General features: G+C 44.7%; 1 protein-coding gene across 1 annotated transcript in view; it reads left to right on the top strand.

Annotated features, from left to right (window-relative positions):
* Nucleotides 1-9,766, top strand: part of LOC123962981 (NLR family CARD domain-containing protein 3-like) — a gene marked incomplete at its 3' end in the record, with an annotated part of 67,972 nt that overhangs the window by 52,753 nt on the left and 5,453 nt on the right. The window contains exons 4-5 of the mRNA XM_046039495.1: nt 8,939-9,075; nt 9,242-9,673. Coding sequence (XP_045895451.1) covers nt 8,939-9,075; nt 9,242-9,673 — 569 coding nt within the window. The remainder of the gene's footprint in view (nt 1-8,938; nt 9,076-9,241; nt 9,674-9,766) is intronic.

Here is a 9,766-nt window from a genome sequence, read left to right on the forward strand (position 1 = left end):
AACAAGACAATGACCCTAAGCGCACCGCTAAAATAACGAAGGAGTGGCTTCACAACAACTCCGTGGCTGTTCTTGAATGGCCCAGCCAGAGCTCTGACTTAAACCCAATTGAGCATCTCTGGAGAGACCTGAAAATGGCTGTCCACCAACGTTTACCATCCAACCTGACAGAACTGGAGAGGATCTGCAAGGAGGAATGGCAGAGGATACCCAAATTCAGATGTGAAAAACTTGTTGCATCTTTCCCAAAACGACTCATGGCTGTATTAGATCAAAAGGGTGCTTCTACTAAATACTGAGCAAAGGGTCTGAATACTTATGACCATGTGATATTTCAGTTTTTCTTTTTTAATAAATTTGCAAAAATTTCTACATTTCTTTTTTTTTCTGTCAAGATGGGGTGCTGAGTGTACATTACTGAGAAATAAAATGAACTTTTTTGATTTTTGGAAAATGGCTGCAATGAAACAAAGAGTGAAAAATTTAAAGGGGTCTGAATACTTTCCGTACCCACTGTATACATACACACGCACACACACACACACGCACACGCACACACACACACACACACACACACACACACACACACACACACACACACACACACACACACACACACACACACACACACACACACACCCACCTACCCCTGTCTGTAGATTTGTCTCACACTTACCCCTGCCTTGGCCAACCTAGTCCTTTCTCCCAGTACTGTTTCCTTCCCAGATTATTTTTATTTTTTTCCTCTCCCTGCAGCTCTCATAGTCAGCCTTGGCAGCAGTTGCAGCACTACAGCAGGTCAGTCAGCAACATTGTCAGCAACCAACATCTTGTCATGGACACATATTTGTTTAATCAGCTAATATATTTCCTATGTTTGTTATAATATCTGTAGTCACAGATCACCACCAGTAACATCTGCAGCAACAAGAAGAACAGCAGCAGCAACCTCCTCAACAGCAACTGTAAGTCATGTCAGCCCACAGTGTTTTAAAGCAAGACCTGGGTATTCTGTATTGATATTTTGAGAACTGCCCTTTTTAAATCCTTGTTCCATGTGCCCCTTTTATAATTTGAGCACCTGCCCTTCCAAAGGTCTCTGCGCAGCCCTGCGTGGTGCAGCCATAACGCGGCGCACACGCCGCCTGTGTGAGTCCGGGGTTACTCGTGCTCATCGGTTCAGATTCAGAAATACTTCATCGATCCCCGAGAGGAAATTCTTTTGTTATAATTGCTCACTTTGAATATCAAGGTATTAAGGAATAGAAAAAATAATTGATAGTAGGTAAGTAGAAAATTATGAACAGAACTTTACTGATAAATAGTGGCTTGCCATATAGGTCAGCTGTGGCTGCCTGATACTGTCTGCTCAGATTAGCCTGTGATCCACCAACTGTATCAACCATCTTCCTACGATTCAGCTCTTTCCTCCAAATTAGACGCCAGTGGAACTCATTTAGCAAACAGGCCCAGGAGCTGGAAGCAGGGGCGGAGCCTAGAAACTAAAACCAGCAGGGAGAGGTGTAGACCATGTAAAGGGTAATACGTGGTCTATGGTCACAGCTGTGTGGCTGTGTGAGCAGGTTGGACAGTGATGACAGTAAATGCATGTAAAATGTGAGTGAACCGTGTTACTGTAGCTGTACAATATAAATGTCTATGAAGATTCTCAGTCATCCAGGTCATAGTTATCCAACGAAGGTTAAAATCAAGGGCAACAGGACTTGGTTGAAGATACTGGAAGACGTTTCGTCCCTCATCCAAAGGACTTCTTCAGTTCTGACTGACTGGCAGGGAAACTCAGCTATTTAACCTCAGTGGGGTCGTTGGCCCGGGTCATCGATACGGTCGATCGACCGACATCGATCGATCGGTGTACAATATAAAGCTGGACAACATGTTTCAGATTTACTGGCTGTATTTCCTACCTGTCACCATTTAGACCAGAATCTAATCCTGAACACAGACAACACACCAGCTGTGCTGGAACAACAAGAACACCTGAACTGAAGTCCAGAAGATGGAAGAGGAGGACAGAGCAGAGTCTGCAGGATCCAGCTGTCTGTCTATGAAGAGTGACGGGTCCAAAGGTCGTCCTCTAGACTTCAGTACTGAACCTGGACCCTCAGACACAGGATCCAGCTGTCTGTCTATGAAGAGTGACGGGTCCAAAGGTCGTCCTCTAGACTTCAGTACTGAACCTGGACCCTCAGACACAAGGTAAGAGAACTGCTACTAACTCATTCAGTGTTTGCTCCTAATGTTTTGCTGTTTGCCAAATGTAGAGTAACATTAGGCTTCATGAGCAACGAAATCACATCTACACTTACCATTCTTTCTCTCTCTCTGTCTCTCGGCATGAGTGTGTTTCTATATTTTCTATTTTTGTTTGTTTGTATGTTAGTAGTGCTGTTTGTTTAGTTTGTAGCGGGTGAGTTCCTGAGCGGTAATGACCCCTGTCACCAGGGTCATGCCAACTCACGGAGTTAAACTTTGTCCAGCTGAGAAATTGTCGGCTTCGAAAGTGTGAAGTCCACTTCCAGAATGGACAATGGAGTCGTCATCTTTCTGCTGTTACGACCCCCTGTTGGTCTAGGGGTGTGGGGGCCATAAACATATAGGCACAACTGGTAGATCTTAACAAGGTAACTTTTATTGGTAACAGAAGTGATGTAGACAGGTAACAAAAAAAACAAAAGGAGGGTGGACGAGGGTGCTGCGAAAATAACAAACCAAGTTAAAAGAAAAAGGTCCTCAAAAGGAGGCCTGTATCTATCTATCGTTTTAAGCAGAGTTGATTCTTGCTACAAAAGAACACAAAGAGCACAGCACCCACTCCACCTGGTGAAAACTAACACAATAGTAAACAAAACAATAATTTCTCCACTGCACCCAATGTGGAGCTAACATTCAAAGGTATGCAAATGTTTCCCTAAACACAAAGTACAACTAACAGACAGGCTATGCAGTCAATACCAGCGGCACACAAGTCAACAGGCGGTGACAAGCTGCCTGGAGCAACAGGTGGACTCTCCTTATGAGCCGGAGGTAATTAACGTGGTGACGAGCCATTGGTTAAATGGAACCAGAGGGAACCAATGGGCAGGACAGATGTCAGCACCCCAGAAACCACGAAGTAGGCGGGTCTTCATTCCCCAGGGACACAGCCTACTTGGTAGAGGTGAGACAGGGAAAAGGGGAAACAAAGGTGACAGCGACAGCTGTGACACTGCATAGTGTTGATAAAGTCAGCGTGGTTGTCGAGCAAGGTGTGGTGATGACACCTTTGTTCAGGTGGTGCCGCTAGTTAATCCGGCCAAAAAGATCATTTTGTCCAAAGTTCCTCCGTTTATTAGTAACAAAATCTTACAAAGAGAACTGGCGAGGTACGGGCAGCTAATGTCCCCAATTAAATCGATCCCTCTGGGCTGTAAATCACTGCATCTTAAACACGTTGTTTCCTTTAGAAGGCAGGTCTTTATGGTTTTGAAAAATAACAGAGGAGCTAAACTTAATATTGAAGTTTAGAGTGGATGACTTTGATTACATTGTTTATGCCTCTTCAGAGAGAATGAAGTGCTTTGGCTGTGGAGTGGAGGGCCATACTGTCTGCTCCTGTCCACAAAAACAATATGCTGAGGCTAATAACAGTGAGACTGCATGAACATACACAGAATTCACAGGAAGGAAATACACAAGAGGACAGTTCAGAGTTCACAGGAGGGGAATACACAGGGTACACAACAGGCTGGGCATCAGGGGACAGCTGGTTCTGTTGATGCTATTCCAGGTCCTGATGGTTCAGGTGCTGAGGTTTCAGTTTCTGGTGGTTTGGGAATGTCTCGGGTTACATATGTAACCCTTGTTCCCCGAGAAGGGGAACGAGACACTGCGTCAGTAACGACACTATGGGAACGCCTCTGGGCGTGGCAGGGCTGAACTATGAATGAAACTACTCCAATCCTATTGGTGTTACTAGACCAGTAGTGTGTGACAGCATAACCGGAGGGGGTATATAAGCACGCCGGCACATAGGACACATTTAGGACACACAGGCCCTTTCTATGTAGCAAGGCACTCCAGGCGGGGTGAGGTGTGGCGGACCGACGCAGTGTCTCGTTCCCCTTCTCGGGGAACAAGGGTTACATGCATAACCCGAGACGTTCCCCTTCAAGGGAACTCGAACTGTGTCGGTGACGACACTATGGGAACGAGATACCCACTTAGGCCGCACCGAAACCCCGCCTGCCCCCAGCGTGCAGAACCTGACGGCACGACTAGGAGGAGAGCGCACGGGTGCCGGGTGCAGAAGGAAGGTCCAGACTGTAAAACCGGATAAAAGTGTGAGGGGTGGCCCAGCCAGCCGCGACGTTGGTGCTGCCGGTTCTGGTGCAGCTTGTTCAAGTTCTGCTATTAAAGATGTCGTAGTAGAGGTCAGTGAGCCGTCACACACTGACAGCATTAACACACAGACTAAAGCAGGAGAGGCAGAATGTTCTCTGGAGGAGGAAAGTGAGATGCTGGTGGATAAAGATTTGTCTAAAGATAATAAAAAGAGGAAGCCAAATGATGAGTGTCAGTCTGCTTGTAAAGTGAAGAAAGCTTCTCCTCAGAGTGTCAGCAGTCAGGTGAAAGTGAAGGTGATGAGGAGAGTGATGTGGAGTCTCTGGCCTCCTCACAGACGTTGACTCACAAGAAGAGCGGCTATTCTTTAACAAGCATTAAGAGTTTTCTGCAGGAGAAAGTGTTTCCTGATTTGCAGCTCTTCCTTGATTCAGTGAAGGCTTTTCTGAGAACTCCTGGAGTCCTGGGAGAGAAAGCTTTCACTGTCCAGGAAACTTACCGTATTAAAAAACTAGTTCAAAAGGTCAAAAAGCAGTTAGAAGATGATGAATAAGGTTCAGAATCTTTCTTTTTTTCTCTTGTTTTGTTCTTTGGTTTCTGTATTACAACTTTTTTTTGTATGTTATGGGGGAGATGCGTATAGGCAGCTTGAACTTAAATGGAGCAAGGGATGATGGGAAAAGGGCTTCTCTTTTCAAGCTGTTATCTCTAAAAACGTTAGATGTTATTTTTGTACAAGAGACACACAGTTCTGCTGATAATGAGGCTGACTGGAGGAGAGAATGGGCTGGTGAATCCTTCTTAACTCATAAAACTAGTAACAGTTGTGGGCTTGGAAAAACTTTATTACTCAGTCCGTGGAGTCTGAAGAGGTCATTGAAGGCCTTCTGTTGAAATAAAGAGCAGTGTATGAGAAAGTAAAAACTGTGTTTATTACTATCTGTGCTCCAGTTGTTAGAGTCGAGAGAGTCGTGTTTCTAGATGTATTGAATGAAGTTATTGGGAAATGTAGCAGTGAGGAATATTTATTTATTGGTAGAGATTTTAACTGTACTGAGGACAGCAGGTTAGACAGGAACCATGCAGAGCCTCATGTCGCTTCCTGCACTCGCCTGATTCAGCTTATGGAAGCTCAGCAGCTGTGTGATGTGTGGAGAGGTTTTCATGGCGAGCAGCGACACTTGGACACATGCTAAGGATAACTTACTGTCTGTGGCCAGGCTCGATCGTTTTAAACATCAGTTTAATGTATTTAATGTAAAAGTTTTTGGATCAGCCCTGTTGGTTTTTCTGATCACTCGCTAACAGTTTCTGTCTTTTATAAAGTGTGTAAAAGCCAGTAGGGCATTTTAACACAGCTTTATTGGAAGATAAACATTTTAAAGATACTTTTGTCTTTTTTGGAAAAACCACCAAAACACAAATCTGATTTTATTTCTTTACAACAATGGTGGGATTTTGGAAAAGTTCTGATAAGAAAATTCTGTCAGCAGTACATTCAGAATGTCACAAAAGCCTTGATGAGTTCAGTTACAGCTCTGGAGTCTCAGGTGGAGGAGCTCAGAGACTTAGCTGAAGCCACAGGAGACCAACGCCACAATCAGAGACTTGAAGCTAAGAAGTGTTAATCGCTCTCGGAGTAGTGTGCACTCTGAGCAAAATGCCTCCTGTATGTGTTAAAGTAATGTATTTTAAATACGCTCACGCAGTCTCGTTTTGCACCGCTGAGGGAAGCAGAGGTGCAGTAAGAGGAAGCCAGAAGGCAATTAATGTGTATTGTGTTCTACAGGAGCCAATAAATTGTGAAAAAGAAGTAATCTCGTGAGTGATCCTTCACACACCCCTAACCACACCTGTTACATCAGCTCAGGGGGCCCTCGTTAGGTCCTGTTTCCAAAATGTAGCCCACATGGATGTTCATCACACTTTTTCTTTGGTCTGGAGCATAAGAATGGACAGAAAAGGTTCATTCACAGTTTAAAGGGTGACACTGGGCAGGTGCTGACTGATCATACAGCAATTTGTAAACATGCCGTCAGTTTTTACAGCCACCTGGTTAAATGTGAGCACAGAGAGGAGCAGGCAGCGTCCCAGAGCTTCTACACTGTTCTTCCTCAGGTCGAGCAGCAGAGTAACGTAGAGCTGGAAGCAGCTCTTTCTTCTGATGATCTCTATGCAGCTCTGCAGAGCATGCAAAGTGGGAAAGCTCCCGGAATAGACTTCTGTAAGTCTTTCTGGTCAGTGGTGGGGGAGGATCTGCTGGCAGTACTGAGTGACAGTCTTGCTGGAGGGCGTCTGCCACTGAGCTGCAGAAAGGCGGTCCTTACTTTCCTACCTAAGAAGGGTGACCTGCAGTTTATCAAAAACTGGAGACCTGTGTCACTGCTCTGCTCAGATTATAAGCTCCTCTCTAAGGCGTTGGCAACCAGGCTGAGCAAAGTGAAGGACAAAGTGATTCACTGTGATCAGACTTACTGTGCACCTGCAGGTTGATTTCTGATAACTGTTTTGATTCAAGACTTTTTAGAGATTTGTAAGTTGTTTGGCCTCAAAGCTGGAATAATTTCTGTTGATCAAGAAAAAGTCTTTGATCGTGTTGAGCACGACTATTTATGGCTCACTTTGGTCCTGTTTCATTGATAAAGTTAATGTTTTGTACTGTGACATTCAGAGTGTGTTGAAAATTAATGGTGGCTTAAGTGCTCCTTTTCAAGTCCAAAGGGGAATTAGACGGTTGTGCCCTCTCTGGCATGTTATATTCTTTAGCTTTTGAGCCTTTGTTGCATAAACTTAGATTTGACCTTCAGGGATTGACCATTCCAGGTTGTAATGCACCCTTAAAGCTGTCAGCCTCTGCAGATGACCTGGTCATCCTAGTGGATACTCAGCAGGACATTGACATGTTGGTGAGGGATGTAGTTCAGTTTGGCTCTTTATCTTCTGCCAAAGTTAACTGGGATAAAAGTGAAGCTCTGTGTGTTCTCTCTGGAGAAACAGCAAAGCCTGCCTGGGGGGTTAAATTGGGAAGGTTTCGTCCACTTTATGGCATCGCCTGTCTTGCGTTGACCCCCCACCTGACCTGCTGTCAAATATCCAGGCTCTTCTTCTTGACTTTTTCTGGGACAAACTACACTGGGGGCCTCAGAGTGTGCTGTATTTGCCAAAGGACGATGGAGGAGAAGGCCTGATCCACCTCAGCAGCATGGGGGCTACTTTCCGTTTCCAGGTTTCTGTGCGGTCCTACTGATTTAGTGTGGAGGCCGTTGGTTTGTACTATCCTGACTCAGTTAGGTGGACTTGGACTGAACAAATCTTTGTTTCTGATGGACTTAAAGCAGCCTAACATCAGAGAACTTCCGGTCTTCTATCGAGGACTGTTTAAGGTGTGGAGCTTGCTGGTAAAGAAGAGGCTGGGACACCACAGCTCACTATATTGGCTGCTTCAGGAACCAGTCAGTCATGGATCACGGTTCAGTGCAGTCTGTCAGGTGGGGCCAACTCTTCTCAGGCGGTTCTGTCCCTCTAATGTTGTGACTCTGGGACATGTAGTTCAGCTTGCAGGAGCAGGCTTGGATTATGCAGCTCCTCTTGCCTCCTGTCTAGTGGTGAATTCCACTCGTGTTATCGCTCTGTTGCTCAGTAAATGGAGAGAAGCTCTCACGGGCGGTGAGCGGACTTTGTTGAACCGGTATTGTGATGGTTTTGTTGAACCTGATGAGAATGATGTTTTCCCTTCAGTGAACATTTCCCCAGATTTTAAGAACCGCACAGGACCGGTTTTAAAAAGTGAGATCTCCCCTGAGTTTTCTTTCCAAGATGTCAACAGAAAACTGATGTATAAAACTTTTGTTAAGATTTTGCAGAGGGACAAATGAAATGGCAGAGCTGACACTCCATGGAGGGCTCACTAGTGATAGTGTTGGACCTGAGCGGAGAGCGCTGTATAGACCACCATTGATTAAATGAGCTGCTGACCTGCAGTGGAGGATTTTACATGGTATTGTGTCTGTGAATGCTTTTGTCTCTGTCATTAACTCTGATGTTAGCCATGATGGTCCATGTTGCACTAATCGTGAGACTGTTTTTCATTGTTTCATGGAGGGTTCTCGATTGCTGCCACTGTTTGAAATGTTGGAATATATTTTTGGACTGTTTGGGGAGGTTTTTTCTAAACGTATGTTCATTTTGTGGTACAGGTACTCTCAAAAGAATAAAATTAAATGCTTTTATATTTTATAAAATATTTAGTATTTATATTTATCTTGGGGTTAGGGTTAGTTATTTTCGGCTGTTTTATATGAGCAGGAAAAAGAAAACTGTGGATGATGATGCTGTGCTCATGTTTGTAAAGATGTTGAAAGCCGTTTATAAACAAATTTGAATTATTATCGAATGATGAAGGATCTGGAAAGTTTTTCCAGTATGTGGTGTTACAAGAATGTTCTTTGTTGGGGTGTAGATGATGAACTGCTTTTTGGAATTGTACTGAGATAATTTGGATTCTGTGAATCTTTAATGAATGTTGTTGTAGTTTTGTAACCTTTTCTAATAAATGTATTGTTAAATTTCAATTTCTCCCTCTCTGTGAGTACAGACACTGGTTCTGCAGACGGTGCATCACCTCATACTGGGACCAGTCTGCTTCATCAGGACACTCCTCCTGTCCCCAATGTGGAGAAAGATCCACCAGAGCTGGACTGCAGACAGCCAGTCAGAACAGCTCTGTACAAAGTAAGACTTCTACTGTCTGCTGATGTCCTCATGTCTGAAAACAGGATTCTTGGCTTTCTTTGCCTCGCAGCATTTAAAATGTTGCTGTCTCAGCCAATCAGAAACATTTTCAATAGGATTGATACTAATGAATAATTCCTACTAATGATTCTTTCTTCTGTGACAGTGGATGGCAGTCTGCAGGAGGTTTTAGATGAACATAAGATCAGTCTGAGGAGGAGATGTGAACGTGTGACTGAAGGAAGTGATGAAACAGGAAGTGGAACCCTCCTCAACAGGATCTACACTGAGCTCTACATCACAGAGGGACAGAGTGAAGAGGTTAATACCCAGCATGAGGTGAGGCAGCTTGAGACAGCTTCCAAGAAGAAGACCCTCCATGACACTCCAATCAGGTGCCAGGACATCTTTAAAGCCTTACCTGGCCAACAGAGAGCCATCAGAGTGGTTCTGACCAACGGCGTCGCTGGCGTTGGAAAAACCTTCTCGGTGCAGAAGTTCACTCTGGACTGGGCAGAGGGCTCGGAAAACCAAGATGTCGGTCTGCTCGTTCTGCTCTCGTTCAGGGAGCTGAACTTGATCAAAGATGAGCGGCACCGTCTCCTCACGCTGCTCCATGTTTTCCATCCAACATTACAGAAGGTCCCAGCAGAGAAGCTCGCCGTCTGGAAACTGTTGTTCATCTTTGACG

Source organism: Micropterus dolomieu, linkage group LG23, assembly GCF_021292245.1.
Source record: "Micropterus dolomieu isolate WLL.071019.BEF.003 ecotype Adirondacks linkage group LG23, ASM2129224v1, whole genome shotgun sequence".
In the NCBI taxonomy this organism is placed as follows: Eukaryota; Metazoa; Chordata; class Actinopteri; order Centrarchiformes; family Centrarchidae; genus Micropterus; species Micropterus dolomieu.